Source organism: Oncorhynchus gorbuscha, linkage group LG23 (assembly GCF_021184085.1).
Source record: "Oncorhynchus gorbuscha isolate QuinsamMale2020 ecotype Even-year linkage group LG23, OgorEven_v1.0, whole genome shotgun sequence".
Taxonomy (NCBI): Eukaryota; Metazoa; Chordata; class Actinopteri; order Salmoniformes; family Salmonidae; genus Oncorhynchus; species Oncorhynchus gorbuscha.
Genome location: NC_060195.1, coordinates 44,671,544 through 44,688,772, shown reverse-complemented (window position 1 = coordinate 44,688,772; position 17,229 = coordinate 44,671,544). Strand labels below are relative to the sequence as shown.

At 43.1% G+C, this 17,229-nt stretch overlaps 1 protein-coding gene across 1 annotated transcript in view; it reads right to left on the bottom strand.

Annotated features, from left to right (window-relative positions):
• LOC124011136 (protein diaphanous homolog 2-like) overlaps positions 1-17,229 on the bottom strand; it is a 610,415-nt gene that overhangs the window by 574,123 nt on the left and 19,063 nt on the right. Inside the window, 2 exon segments of the mRNA XM_046324198.1 lie at positions 11,148-11,324; positions 12,776-12,808. Coding sequence (XP_046180154.1) covers positions 11,148-11,324; positions 12,776-12,808 — 210 coding nt within the window.

The following is a 17,229-nucleotide window of genomic DNA, read 5'->3' as shown; positions in this document are numbered from 1 at the left end:
TGGTAAGGTAGATTACCATACAACAATATCATTAAGCAGTGCCTGGATAGACAGTGGCTTATGTCTCTTTTGCTATTATCTTCAGCATACATTCTACGTTTTATTCTGCACTGCAAAAAAAGGCCCTTTCTTGTCAAAGAGATGAGGGGATGGTGGGAGGGACGCAAGGAGTGAGGGAGGGATGGAAAGAAGAGCACTAAAAGCAGGGGAATGACATGATGAGGATAGCAGGAGGATGGGAGGATGTTTATTCGGAGTCTTCTCAGACAAAGGCATGGACTGAATGACAGAAAAACACATGGCTGAAGTCATATGGCTGAGTGGAGCTGCTGTGAAACCATGCTGCCATCTAGCGGGAGAAAGTATGGTGCATTCCTTACAGTGATTTGGCGGAGCTTCTTTTGCTGTATGGTGAAGGTGTTGAATGTAAAGCCTAGAATGTAAAATCGAGATAGGCCTCGTCCTAAATGGCAACATATTCCCTACCTATACAGTGCACTACTTTTTGATTCCTATGGACCCTTGTCAAAAGTAGTGCACTATGAAGGAAATAGGGTGCCATTTTTGGACACAACCACAGATAAATCAACCATATGTTACCTATATGTTCACTGTATGATCTAACATTTGGTGAAAGGATTTACATTCCCGTTCCTTCATTTTCTTTAGTTCAGTTTGTAGACTGGTACAGTATAGTCTGTGGCTGTTGAAAGACACTAGGTACAGCATCATGGATATTACCATTAATGGTATCATGACCCAATGTCCTCCTCCTCCACCTCCTCCACTTCCCTCTACATTTTGTCTCAGTAAATACACCAAGAGTTGGGGCGCACTCGTGGAGGGAAACTTTACCAATTGGCCGTTTTCTAAATACCCGGGACCGGAATAGTTTTTAATTAACCTCTGAACTCTGCTAATTTGTCCGGTTAAATGGCATTCAATAAATGAGGCAAAACGCGGAGCGGAGAATATAGGGGGGAATGTGGGGGAGAGACAGCAGGGCCTGAGGGGTACTAGTCAGGGTAGACTAGAAGAGAGAGAGAGGCCTCTGTTCTGCCACCCAAAAATGATTAATTATAATATTATAATGTGCGCGTGTGCGTGTGTCTGTCTGCGTGCGTCTGTCTGCGTGCGTCTGTCTGCGTGCGTCTGTCTGCGTGCGTCTGTCTGCGTGCGTCTGTCTGCGTGCGTCTGTCTGCGTGCGTCTGTCTGCGTGCGTCTGTCTGCGTGCGTCTGTCTGCGTGTGTCTGTCTGCGTGTGTCTGTCTGCGTGTGTGTCTGTGTTCTTTCATGTTGCCTGACGGTTCTATCCACCTCTGCTTGGCTGGCCTAACAGTCAAGCGGACTGGGCCTTAACTCTGTATCACCTGATTCAGCATTCAGAGCTACTACTGTAGGAAACAACGTGAGACAGACAAAATAACTGCTTTGGATACGTCAGAAATCACAAAGCAATGTGGAGAGATGTGCTGCCTGTGAACACAGCTTGGCGCTTCCAATGGCTTTCTTTGCCAGGGATAATGAATGGGGTGCCGCCATATCTGTCTGCTGTTGAAAAGGACACGGACAAGGGAAAAGGTTGAGTACGAGAGAAGTATGTTGAGAAGGAGAGAAAACATTGTTTTAATTCGCTTCGACTGTGACAAATCTGTGACAAACTTATCTTCTCCGGTGCCCTCAAGTTTAATTCATGGAGTTTAGGGGCACATCTTGGCTCTCCTCCTCTGTGGTTTAAGTGCCTGTCTTGTTCAGACAGAGAAAGTGTAACTGCAATGGAGGATCACAGCGGCTGTTATTATGGAGAATGCTGCTCCTGGCAATGAGGCATAGGCACATAAAGGCTCAAACTAGCCTCATCAGCACAGTAATGGTCACTTTCGCTCACTCAGTCTCTCTCGCAGTCTCTCTCTCTCTCTCTCTCTCTCTCACACACACACACACATACACCAATTCTATCTCTCTCTGAAGTTGTCAGTGACAACTAGAAGGGAGGATGATATTTTGGATGTATTCCCTGCAAAATCTGTAGATATGAATCATAAAGAGCTCATAAAACTAAAAACTACAACAGCAGGTGAAGGCATGTTGATGGCAAGAGTTCACAGATTGTAAGTCAATTTCAGGTATTCTCTCTCTAGAATACGACAGAGAGGCAATATAACAGACAGCCATAGCAATAGGATGTAATGTCGACAAGCCCACAGGTAGTGACAGTAATAACTACCGCTTGGAAACAGAAGAGTGAGGATGGAGTATGATGTATCAATTGGCTCTGGTCGAAAGTAGTGCACCATATACAATGCCATTTGGGATGCAGAAATGGAAATGATCATCCACAATACAGACAGGTTTGTATGATATGTACTCTGCTCTATAACAGAGCGTGATAGGGTGCCAATTGAGACACATCCCTTGGAACATTCTGTGCCAACATGTAGGAGCGTGGATTGACAAATGTGTATGCATGTGTGATGCTGGGTAGTGATGGGTCAAAAAAAATAAAATAAAGACAATTCCATACAGTTACATATTGCAATATTATATCTATAGTTTTTTTTTTTTTTTTACGAATTGCCACTGTAAGTAGCATTAGCTAGAGCTAGTCGGCTGTACCTGAGCCAAAACTCCAGTATTTTTCATCCTATAGCTTGTTCTCCAACTTTAAATAGTGTTTTCAGCACTTTTATTTCCCTGGCTGATCAAAACGTGTTTCCTCATGCGCTCATGTCTCTCTGCAGCAGACATATAGTAAGCTATTAGTTTGGAACATCAAATCTCAATATAATTGCAGCATCGAATTGCAATACAAAGAATCATAAGAATTGTGAGAATCGCAATCGTATCGGCACCGAAGTATAGTTAATAATATTGTATCATAAGGTCCCTGGCAATTCACAGCCCTAATGCTGCTGCCTATGGCTCATTCCCCTCACTGTTTGTCCGCATCTAACGTGTTTCGCAGCGGTCGGGCCAGGCGAGAGACAATCGTTCCAAGAACAAAGTTCACACACAGAGATACGTGTGGTCTAAAGGGCATGGTCTGGACAAGACAAGGAGTGACCTGTCCGTCTGTCCATTAATCTGTCATGGCAGGTCCTCGACGGTCGTCACAACCCCTTCCTTCTCCCTCCTAGTCCTACCCTTGTACAGGATAAATGTGTCATTACATTACATATTAATGGTAAATGGGGCGATGGAGATGATGGGGAAGGGTACAGATTCATAAAGAGGGGAGTTTGCCGCTGGCTAAATGAGGATGTAAACGTGTGTGTCAAATCGCGCCTTGCTGTTTTCACAGCACCACGTCCCTCATTAAGAATTCTGCCACCGCGCCTGCTCCTCGCCAAAGACTCTCCCTCCAATGGGAGATTTCAGAGGATTTACCACTGTGAATTTATATCAGGGGCTCCAACTCCCGGGTCCAGCTGTGCACATCTAAAGAACCCAAGGACACCGCACAAGACTACACACACTCTCCTTGTGGCAGAGTGGAAGCCACGGCAACGGCTCTCAGGCAGGCAGCAGCTACTGGTTTAACATGACCAATACTGTAACACTAACAATAGCACTAGCACAAACACTACAGTGACACTAACACACACACACACCCTACAGTACACACTACCACTACAAATACTAACACAAACTATACACCCCACAGTACACACTACCACTACTAATATTAACACAAACACTACACCCCACAGTACACACTACCACTACTAACACTAACAAACACTACACCCTACAGTACACACTACCACTACTAACACTAACAATACACCCTACAGTACACACTACCACTACTAACACTAACAAACACTACACCCTACAGTACACACTACTACAAACACTACACCCTACAGTGCACACTACCACTTCTAATCCTAACATAAACACTACACCTTACAGTACACACTACCACTACTAATACTAACAAACACTACACCCTACAGTACACACTACCACTACTAATACTAACACAAAAACTACACCCTACAGTACACACTATCACTACTAACACAAACACTACACCCTACAGTACACACTACCACTACCAACACTAACACAAACACTACACCCTACAGTTCATACTTCCACTACTAACACAAACACTACACAGTACACACTACCACTACTAACACAAACACTACACACTACCACTACTAATACTAACACAAACACTACACCCTACAGTACACACTACCACTACTAACACAAACACTACACCCTACAGTACACACTACCACTACAAACACTAACACAAACACTACACCCTAAAGTACACACTACCACTACTAATACTAACACAACCACTACACCCTACAGTACACACTACCACTACTAACACAAACACTACACCCTACAGTACACACTAACACTACACCCTACAGTACATACTACCACTACTAACACTAACAAACACTACACCCTACAGTACACACTACCACTACTAACACTAACAATACACCCTACAGTACACACTTCCACTACGAACACTAACACAAACACTACACAGTACACACTACCACTACTAATACCAACAAAAACACTACACTCTACAGTACACACTACCACTTCTAATACTAACAAACACTACACCCCACAGTACACAATACCACTACTAATACTAACAAACACTACACCCCACAGTACACAATACCACTACTAATACTAACACAAACACTACACCCCACAGTACACAATACCACTACTAATACTAACACAAACACTACAAGCTACAGTACACACTACCACTACTAACACAAACCCTACAGTACACACTACCACTACTGTTACACTAACACTACACCCTACAGTACACACTACCACTACTAATACTAACAAACACTACACCCCACAGTACACACTACCACTACTAACACTAACACAAACACTACAAGCTACTGTACACACTACCACTACTAATACTAACACAAACACTACACACTACCACTACTAATACTAATGCTAACACAAACACTACACCCCACAGTACACACTACCACTACTAATACTAACACAAACACTACACACTACCACTACTGTTACACTAACAGTCCTCCAATGATTTCTTAACAGATCGGGAGGATCTCATTTGTCTGTATCTACCAACCCAGTGCTGCTCTTCTTCCCAGAACCTTTTGATAACCTGGTAGCATTATGGGCTTCGCTAGTTTTTTTTTGGTGGGGGGGAACATGCAGGCTACATGCTGTCAGGGCTGTCCTGTTAGGATTTGAATGGGTCAGATCAGCTTGGCAATGGATGACAGTAACCAGACCTTCCCTCACCCACAGGGGAGGAGGAAACTGGGCCGGTTTGACAGAAAAGCGAATGTAAGTGGGACCATCCTACTACTCTTTTCAAATCACTGTATCCTACTACTCTCACACCAATGGGAACCATCGACACGACTGTCTAGCCTATCTTCCAATGAGCATCTTCCAGAGTGAACAACAGTAGAAGACTGTTGGACAATCAGAGCCTTACAAGCGTGCAGCTGAAAGGAAGGGTGATGGGTTGGCCTAAGGAGGGCTAGTTCCAATAGAGACAGATGCTCACGTAAATACATTCATGATTTCGTACTCCAAATGGGCGGTGGTTCGTGTGTAAAGTATATGATTACTGTGAGAATAGTTTCTAAAATGTATCGACAAGAAATGTCTATTTTTCTTTCTCACTCTCTCTCTCCATGTCGATGTGTAAAAAGCCACCATATTGTGTCAGTCCGCTAGTGACCTTTATCTCATGTATTAAGTTGGTATGTTTATTCTGTGTTATTATTTAGTTCGCTTGTAAATAAATAAATATACCAATTTATGTAGTACTGATTCATAAGTAAGGCTGGGGTTATTACAGATCCAAGAAGGTTACGACTGTTCAGAATGATGATATGATAATAATAATAATAATAATGATAAGAGGTTCTGTTTAATATGTTGACTGTTTTATGGATGTGATAGGTAAAAGACCTTTAGAGTTTCATTCGGGAGATGGTAACTCTTTAAACTGCTCTCGCGGTGCCCCAAATTCCTAATGAATTTGCATGATTCATTTAAAATCGGGTAACAATTAAAGTTAGTTGATTCGATAAATAACATTGATCAGATTATTGAAAGTAAAGTCACGATAACACTGAAGGAAAATCACATTTGGATTTGTCTTCGTCATTAAAGCACAACACAGGGGGTTGACCAAGGAGCCCCCAACACCCTGACGTGAAACTAGAGCGTTAGAGCAGCAGAGCATGCCATGTTATCAATCAATAAGAGCATGGGGATACGAGGAGATACACAGAGAACAACAAAATGCTACGTTTTTCTAAAGCAACGGCAAACCTTCTTTATTGGGTATCTCTGTATTGAGACTACGATTATGCAGGTTGAATATCATTCGATTTAGCTACTCCAATTCAAGCTAATATAAATAAAGTTCCATTTCTGCATTATGATTTCAACATAGGCTGCTGTTAGTACCTTAGCTATGAAAATGCTCTACAATCTATAGATAGGGGCATGTTGGTGCTGGCAGCTTCAAAAGCACGTAAAGGTAATGCAAACCCCTTTCCTTCATTGTAATTAAGCTTTCAGTGAAGGTTCTCAGCGCAACACATTTTCAGCCGCTGAGAAACATGCCTTTCCTGTCATCGAAGCCTGAGTTTAATGTCACAGCATGGTGAGCACAAACACAGTAATTGAGAGGTGAGCTGGATGAGACGAGGTGAGGCAAAAAAAAAATAATAGACTGATCGTGATAAAAAACAGGAGAGAATCTGCATCACTTTGGCTCCCGCAACAATAACCATTATATGAAAAACGGTACAGTGACACACACACACACACACACACACACACACACACACACACACACACACACGCCTATGCAATGAAGCCAGGGTATCGGCTGAAAGCTTCTTGTTAAATGTTCAATCCGGCGGCATAGAGAGCCAACCAGAGCCCATTTCTGTGGAATTAAAAAGCAGGGGTCGTAAAAGACGTTTGACCTTGGAGATGAGTACGAGTTGAACTTAAAATTCAACAAAGTCCGTCATCAACAAGGGGAAATGTTTTCACCTGTAAATTCATTCATTTTTACATAACCTATGGGTTGTTATTAAAGGTCCACGGTAGCTATTACTTATGAGTCTGGCAAGCAAGACTAGTCAGACTACCTAGTACTTGGGGCTCGCCTTGAGTCTAAAAACAAGGCGAACAAAGCGTAAAGATGGGGGGGTTAGGTCATGCATTATTTTTCCCTCTCCTTTCATCAAGTCAAGCAAAACCCCACAAGGGGTCAATATTGAGCTTTGAACAGAGAGTTCCATGGGAATGCTCATTGGTCAACCCATCATCTCCTACTAAAACCATGTCACATGTGTCTGTGGGACCACAACCCCCCTTGCCTCACAACTAGCAAGGACAGGACACCATGTACGTTGCATGCCATGCATAATTACATGTAACTGCAAAGTGATCAGAAGCTACAATTATTTCAAATTCAAGTATCGTCTTATAATGTAGGCTGTTAGTTGTTATTTGTGGAGTAATCTTCTCTTCTCAGTGACGAAGATTCACAGACTGCTGGGCTGGCAAGCTAAAGGCTCGACTTCTTCTTACCTGGATATAAACTGCTACTCACACTCAACAGAGACGTGGAAGACACACGACAACAGGTTGAACTGATGCAAATTCACGGTTTATTATCACACTATGCTAGATACGCACACTCTTATAATTCATAACACAAAGGGAGGAGCTCGAACATCATGTTAAAGCCATATGAGTGTTACACCATTTTCTATTGAATATCACAGGGTCGAAGACAGGCATTTATAGTGAATCTTTACTGGTAACAGGAGAGAGCTATGAGTAACACTGTAATTAAAGTAACCAAACTCTTTGTATCACCCTCGCTATTTTATGGTTGTCTAGTAGTTACCAGTGATGTGTATAAACCTTGGATGACAGACATGGGATCGCTGTAATGAGGCCACCGTGCAGTCATCTTGTTACTCCTCTAATGTAAAAAATATTTTGGTAGCAATATCAATGCATTTACCCATAGGTTTATAGACCAATAAGATGTGTTCAAATTCGGTGAAGGGTCGGAGAGGTACTCAGGTCCACACTCATTGAGGAAACTAAACTAAAATCTGTGGGTGTGGCGTAGCGTTTGGCCGGAGCAAGGAGTCTGGGTAGCCAGGCAAGCTCTCTGTAGCTCTGATGAGCTCTCTGTAGGAACTCTCTGTAGATCTCTGATGGAGCTCTCTGTAGCTCTCTGATGGAGCCCTCTGTAGCTCTCTGATGGAGCTCTCTGTAACTCTCTGATGGAGCTCTCTGTAACTCTCTGATGGAGCTCTCTGTAACTCTCTGACGGAGCTCTCTGTAACTCTCTGATGGAGCTCTCTGTAGCTCTGATAGAGCACTCTGTAGCTCTGATAGAGCACTCTGTAGCTCTGATAGAGCACTCTGTAGCTCTGATCGAGCACTCTGTAGCTCTGATCGAGCACTCTGTAGCTCTGATCGAGCACTCTGAGGCTCTCTGATGGAGCACTCTGTGGCTCTCTGATGGAGCACTCTGTAGCTCTCAGATGGAGCTCTCTGATGGAGCTCTCTGTAACTCTCTGATGGAGCTCTCTGTAACTCTCTGATGGAGCTCTCTGTAGCTCTGATCGAGCACTCTGTAGCTCTGATCGAGCACTCTGTAGCTCTGATCGAGCACTCTGTGGCTCTCTGATGGAGCTCTCTGTGGCTCTCTGATGGAGCTCTCTGTGGCTCTCTGATGGAGCTCTCTGTGGCTCTCTGATGGAGCTCTCTGTGGCTCTCTGATGGAGCTCTCTGTGGCTCTCTGATGGAGCTCTCTGTGGCTCTCTGATGGAGCTCTCTGTGGCTCTCTGATGGAGCACTCTGTGGCTCTCTGATGGAGCACTCCGTGGCTCTCTGATGGAGCTCTCCGTGGCTCTCTGATGGAGCTCTCCGTGGCTCTCTGATGGAGCTCTCCGTGGCTCTCTGATGGAGCTCTCCGTGGCTCTCTGATGGAGCTCTCCTTAGCTCTCAGATGGAGCTCTCTTTAGCTCTCAGATGGAGCACTCCGTGGCTCTCTGATGGAGCACTCCGTGGCTCTCTGATGGAGCACTCCGTGGCTCTCTGATGGAGCACTCCGTGGCTCTCTGATGGAGCACTCCGTGGCTTTCTGATGGAGCACTCCGTGGCTCTCTGATGGAGCACTCCGTGGCTCTCTGATGGAGCACTCCGTGGCTCTCTGATGGAGCACTCCGATGGGCTCTCTGATGGAGCACTCCGTGGCTCTCTGATGGAGCACTCCGTGGCTCTCTGATGGAGCACTCCGTGGCTCTCTGATGGAGCACTCCGTGGCTCTCTGATGGAGCACTCCGTGGCTCTCTGATGGAGCACTCCGTGGCTCTCTGATGGAGCACTCTGTGGCTCTCTGATGGAGCACTCTGTGGCTCTCTGATGGAGCACTCTGTGGCTCTCTGATGGAGCACTCTGTGGCTCTCTGATGGAGCACTCTGTGGCTCTCTGATGGAGCACTCTGTGGCTCTCTGATGGAGCACTCTGTGGCTCTCTGATGGAGCACTCTGTGGCTCTCTGATGGAGCACTCTGTGGCTCTCTGATGGAGCACTCTGTGGCTCTCTGATGGAGCACTCTGTGGCTCTCTGATGGAGCTCTCTGTGGCTCTCTGATGGAGCTCTCTGTGGCTCTCTGATGGAGCACTCTGTGGCTCTCTGATGGAGCTCTCTGTTGGAGCTCTGTAGCTCTCTGATGGATCACTCTGGAGCTCCCTGTTTGAACGAGGGCTGAGTCAAGTGAACTTGAGTTACCGAGTTAAGTGAGAAGTCACGACGGGGTTACGCTGATACACTCACTCCTGTCTCTCTCTTTGATCTATGTGCTCTCTATGCTGAGCGTCAGCGTGATTTTAGAGCTGTGACATGGCTCTGCGCAGCGAACCAGGTAAGTACTGTTCAGCAGAGGCTTAGCCTGAGCAGAGCTCCCTGCCTGCAGATTACGAAGAAGAGAAGAGTGGCGCATAGTATGAGACACATAAGCACCCACATTAACATGATGTAAATATAGAGGGCAATAGAAAAGAATGTGCCACTGGCAAGCTGTCAACACATCACATCTACTGATATCATTATTATGACAACCAGTGGAGACAGAGATCCACCTAAAGATCAGACTCTCTGGTGAACAGTAAAATAACAATGCGATCGGTAGCTCGTACTAAAAAGGACCCACGGTGAGTTTCAGACATAGAAGCAGTAACCATGTCCATTCTACCCATTACATCTCTATGGTTCAAGACAAGTAGTGGTTGAAGGTGTAATCCCATAGTACATATACATTGAGTGTACAAAACATTATGAACATGACATAGACAGACCAGATGAATCCAGGTGAAAGCCATGATCCCTTTTTTATGTCACTTGTTAAATCCACTTCAATCAGTATAGATGAAGGGGAGGAAACCGATTTAAAGAAGGATTTTTAAACCTCGAGACAATTGAGACATGGATTGTGCATGTGTTCCATTCAGAGGGTGAATGGGCAAGACAAAAGATTTAAGTGCCTTTGAACTTGGTATGGCAGTAGGTGCCAGGCACACCGGTTCGTGTCAATAACTGCAACACTGCTAGGTTTTTGCTTAACAGTTTCCGGTGTGTATGAAGAATGATCCACTACCCAAAGGCTAATCCAGCCAATTTGACACAACTGTGGGAAGAATTGGAGTCAATCAGGGCCAGCGTCCCTGTGGAACGCTCTCGACACCTTGTAGAGTCCATGTTCTGATGTGCAACTCGATATTAGGAAGGTGTCCTTAATGTTTTGTAAACTCAGTGTACACTGCCAGGGACCTCACAATACCAATACGGATTGTAATATGGATTTTAATTCTCACGATTCTGTAGGTATTGCGATTAGATACCGCAATTTTATTGCAATTTGACGTTCCAAACACATTGCTCACTATATGTCTGCTGCAGAAAGACAAGAGAGATCAGTCAGGGAAATACTGTACTGAAAACAGGGACTCTACATTCATTCTTAGAGGGGAGCACTGTGGATAATGGTGGCTATATACACTTGGTTCAAAAGGAGAGTTACAGTATCGGACTTACCATCATCTTCTCAAAGAGGGCGTTGATCTCCTTCTCGGAGAGGTTCATGGAGCGGTCGTCGAAGAGAGGCTGGGGCATGGGCATCTCTACCTGAATGGACATGGGGTCTGTGGAGTGCTGGATCAGGGGCTTGTCCTTCTTATTCCCAGTCTTCCGGAAACTGGTGATCCGGTCACGCTGAAGGGGAAAGAGAGGGTGGCATTACCAAAGTGTGTATGGTAAGTGTTACGACATACAGTATTTAACTAGGAATATTTAGCTAGGCTTCAGGCTTTCTGAATGCTTACATACTGTAGAGTTGAGTGATACTGTCATATGCCTGCCATGTCTTTCAAGCTCCTTCCCAACCTTTAAACAGGCATCAGCTGGTTGGGATGGTACCACAGGCCAGCTAAAGTAAAGCGTTTTGCCTGTGACAAGGGGCGGACTGATAACGTGTGCTCATCTTCTGTTGTGTCGTTTAAAAAAATGATGTTAGATTAAATGATAATGTGCTTTAACAAGGGGTGTAACATTGCTTTCTCTATTTCAAACTTTGATGTATTAATCTGTACAGTTCATGTGTATCTGAATGAAAACATAGTACATAATAAAATGGTGCACTGTTAAATACAGCGACGTCATCGATTTTACTTACCTTCACACTTACCATTAACCCTGTAGATTAGGATTGTTCAAAATCACAGACTGGTATGGGAGTCTGTATAACTTAAGTACATATGCCTCAGAAAGATACTCTCCTCACAGACAGTACTCAGCTATTCTAGCTACACCGAGGAATTAAGAACAAATGTCAATCGCATAAGTAGAAATACATTCACCTGAGATGTGCTTGATTTAGTTTGCAGGGGGCAATGGGACAAATGGAATCGTCACAAAAGTGCAAACTGCAAGCGTTAAATCAAGCGCACCTCATATGTATTCAGGGCCGACGACAGAAGACAGACCAAGCTCAAACGATATACCGCCAGCAGCACACGCCTTTGGTACACAGTCAGAAGAGGGTAAGTCCATGCACCAGTCGCTGTTAGTTAGTCGTCAGTGGTATTAGCTATATGGGTTTAGGGGTCATGCTTGTGTGAAATGAATGAATGAACACACATATGAAAAAGAGTAAGACAAATCAATTAATACGACATTTTATTAATGATAGCACACCTGAATCTACACTGAAATCATTGTGGACGGACCAGTGAAAGACAAACCAATGATGTTCAACATGATTGTAGAATCTACATGTAATACAATCCATTGAAACAGCACCAGTGTTTGACCCAAATAGAGTGTACTTGTTCTTTTTTTAATGAATTATTAAGAGGAATAATAACAAATACAATATATAAGCCTGTTGGATACTGTTGGGCTGATATTTGACTGATTAGGCTAGGCATTCATAAAAAGAAATCATATTAAATTAAGTGATCATTTGGCCACATTAAATAACCATAAAATACTGTAATGACAGTAATACAGGAACCATACTTGGTTAACAGAGGGCACCGTGTCACTCTTGTTTCATTGATCCATCCACAGATTTCAGTTCAACATCCTGTGCAGCCATGACACAAAGAGAAGATGATGATGATGTGAAACAAAATACACAAAGAAATGGAAACAGGACGCCTTACCATGTCGTCAGCCAATGTTTTTATGTGTATGTTCTGTTGAAGGGAAGGCACATTGTGAAAAATAAGATCCAACTGAAAATGACAGCCCCATGGTGTGCATGTGAAGGAGAATATCCAAAATGTCACAACACACAGTAACAGATGGACATGCATGCAAACGTGACAGAAATGTCATAAAGCCTCAGACGAACCCATATGAATGAACCCATGAATAACCACACCTATGAATAACACCAATGCCAAAAGTATGCAAAGCTGCCATCAAGGCAAAGAAAGGGTGGCTACTTTGAAGAATCTCAAATATGAAATATTTGATTTGTTGAACACTTTTTTGGTTACTACATGATTCCATATGTTATTTCATAGTTTTGAAGTCTTTACTTCATTTTTAAATAGTAAAAATAAAGAAAAACCCTTGAATGAGTAGGTTTGTCGAAACTTTTGACTGGTACTGTATGTTTCACAAATTTGGACAGTAAAGTAAAGTAAAGAAAAGTAGAGTGCAGTACAGTACACTAGAGTACAATATAATGTACTGTATTGTACTGTACATATTTACTTTACTGTACTCTGATCTGCTCTGCTGTACGCTACTCTACTGTGCTCTATTGTGCTGTCATGTCCAAATTTGGGAAACATAAACATTGGTTCAGCCTGGTCTGGTCCAGACCAACCAAATGTGGCCTTGTTTAGGGAAGGAGCTCATTAGTATAATAGCTATTGTGTAGAATTAACTAAATATGCTAAATAAGGTTATTGCCTATTTTAACCTTTGTGTTCCTATTCAGGATACAAACACCATAAAGAGAATGATATGAATATTCATAATTAAGCATAGTACAGATCAGGGACCCATGATGTAATTCTGTTACCGTAATTCCATTACCGGTTATAAATCCACTTCACCTACTGTAGTTCAATAACTTTAAAAAATGTTCTCAAACTCAAGAGCTGTGTTCGAATACTCATACTAACTGCACTAACCGTGCTACTGGTGATGTAAATTGAGTATGTAGTATGCTTATTGGACATGTATGGATATGGATATAGTATGGATATAGTGAGTATGCCAAAAGTTCCCGGATGTCGTACTACATTCGCCAAAATACGAAGTATACAAGGAGTAGACACTATTTCCGTGCTTTAGGGCCCATAATGAAATTTGTGTCCTCACCGACTTGCCAAAACTATAGTTTGTTAACCAGACATTTGTGGATTGGTTGAAAAACAAGTTTTAATGACTCCAACCTGAATGTATGTAAACTTCCGACTTCAACTGTAGGTACCCGACAAAAAAACTCCCAAAACAGATGTTTGTTTCCTTTCCAGACACAAGGCATACATTGCCAATGGCCTGTGGCTTTGCTGCGGACGGCCGTTTGTAAAGAAGCCTCAGTCACACACTGACACAGGAAGCAGGAAACAACACAACACCATATGCTGTGGCGCTATGCTGTGGGGGCTGTGAAGCGCTAACGATCGGGGAACGTGGGGTGTTGTGGCCATAAAGCGGACCTCCTGCCGAGGGGGTTCTCTCCTCGGTTAATCTCAGGCTATCGCTCTCAACGGCTTTACACTGCAACTCCTTGAGCCGTTAGCCCCATAGCTCCCTGAGGCTAAAGACTGCAGCTAGGAGATGCTCAAACTGCCATATCTATTACTTCTACGAATCAACAGTTGGTAGGTGTTTTCTGTCAGGGATAGAGCCTCTATCTATGAATCTAGTTCTCGTCCCTATGGACTATGTGAAAGTGTTATTTAATTACTCCTTCGAGGCAGCCTTGTCAAGATGATACCTGCATACTATCACTGCTCCAAAAGGTTACGTGACAGAGAGCAATGTCTCGACTGTATTGCTCAGGTGATGCCAACAGGGTCATGCCAGCAAAAACGCTGACTTTACACATCCAAGTATATCTGACCAAATTATAAAAGACAAGCATTGTCATTTAGAATTCCAAAAAGTGAGTGTGGAAGATGTGAAAAGAATACTGTTGTCTATCAACGACAAGCCACCGGGGTCTGACAACTTGGATGGAAAATTACTGAAGATAATAGCGGACGATATTGCCACTCCAATTTGCCATATCTTCAATTGAAGCCTACTAGAATGTGTGAGCTCTAAGGCCTGGAGGGAAGCAAAAGTAACTCTGCTACCTAAGAATAGTAAAGCCGGCCTCCCGAGTGGTGCAGCGCTGTAAGTTTGATCCCAGGCTGTGTCACAACCGGCCGTGACTGGGAGTCCCATAGGGCAGCACACAATTGGCCCAGCATCACCCGGATTAGGGGAGGGTATGTATGGGGGGATTTACTTGGCTCATCGCGCACTAGCGACTCCTTGTGGCCTGCTGCGTGTTTGCAGGCTGACTTTGGTCGTCAATTGAATGGTATTTCCTCTGACACATTGGTGCAGCTGGCTTCCGGGTTAAGCGGACGGGTGTTAAGAAGCGCAGTTTGGTGGGTCATGTTTCGGAGGACGCATGACTTGACCTTCCCTATATGCTATTTTACAGTAAACAAATAGACAACAGACTTTCAGCATGCTTATAGGGAAGGACATTCAACAAGCACAGCACTTACACAAATGACTGATGACAGGTTGAGAGAAATTGATAATAAAACGATTGTGGGGCTATTCTGTTAGACTTCAGTGCGGCTTTTGACATTATCGATCATAGTCTGCTGCTGGAAAAACTTGTGTTTTGGCTTTACACCCCCTGCTATATTGTGGATAAAGAGTTACCTGTCTAACCGAACATGGAGGGTGTTAATTAATGGAACCCTCTCCAACATAATCCGGATAGAATCAGGAATTTCTCAGGGTAGCGGTCTAGGACCCTTAATTTTTCAATGTTTACCAACAACATGCTACTGGCTTTGAGTAAAGCCAGTGTGTCTATGTATGCGGATGACTAAACACTATAAACGTCGGGTACTACAGCTACGGAAATGACTGCAACACTTAACAAAGTGCTTCAGTTAGTTTCATAATGGGTGGCGAGAAATAAGTTAGTCCTAAATATTTCCAAAACTAAAAGCATTGTATTTGGGACAAATCATTCACTAAACCCTAAACCTTAACTAAATATTGTAATGAATAGTGTGGAAATTGAGCAAGTTCAGGTGACTAAACTGCTTGGAGTAAACCTGGATTAAAAACTGGTCAAAACATATTGATACAACAGTAGCTAAAATTAGGAGAAGTCTGTCCATAAAAAGGTGCTACTCCCCTTAACAGCACTATCAACAAGGCCGGTCCTACAGGCCCTAGTTTTGTCGCACCTGGACTACTGTTTCAGTCGTATGGTCAGGTGTCACAAAGAAGGACTTAGGAAAATTGCAATTGGCTCAGAACAGGGCAGCACGGCTGGCCCTTGGATGTACACAGAGAGCTAACATTAATAATATGCATGTCAGTCTCTCCTGGATCAAAGTGGAGGAGAGATTGACTTCACCACTACTTGTATTTGTGAGAGGAATTGACATGTTGAATGCACCGAGCTGTCTGTTTGAACTGGCACACAGCTAGGAAACCCATGTATACCCAACAAGACATGCCACCAGAGGTTTCTTCACAGTCCCCAAGTCCAGAACATGGGAGGAGCACAGTACTACATAGTGCTATAACAACATCAAACTCTATTTCATATTAAGTAAATCATGCAAGCAGTAAAATTGTATGTAAAAAATATAAAAATACACCTTATGGAACAGTGGGGACTGTGAAGCAACACAAACATAGGCACAGACATATGGATACACACACGATTAAATATGCAGTACATACACACACGTACACAAGGATTTGGTGTTGTAGATATGTGGTAGTAGAGTAGAGGCATGAGGACACAAACATAACATGTGGGGAAATCGGTTTTGAATGTATTGTAATATTTAAAATAAAAAAAATAATTGCATAATGGCATTAATTTTGTTGGACCCCAGGAAGAGGAGCTGCAGCCTTGAGCGAAGCTAATGGTTTTCAATACAATAAAACAGGGCCAAAGCATTGTCAGAAGAACTGTTGTGCTGTTAACTACAATGGTTAGCTTTACTGACAGATAATGACCACTAAACATGTGACTGTGGATAATCACAAAGATACGTTGATTAGGCTAAACATTATTACTCAAATTAAGAAGCAATAGCTAATAAGGTTGTAGTCTCAATCTTAACGCCAACCTAACTCCTAGTTTATGGCTCACTAAATAGACAAGGATATGATATTATCCCGATATTTTGGTGCCGATACGAGATACAGTTGAAGTCGGAAGTTTACATACACTTAGGTTGGAGTCATTAAAACTTGTTTTTCAACCACTCCACACATTTCTTGTTAACAAACTATAGTTTTGGCAAGTCAGTTAGGACATCTACTTTGTGCATGACATAAGTCATTTTTTCAACAATTGTTTACAAACATATTATTTCACTTAAATTTCAATGTATCACAA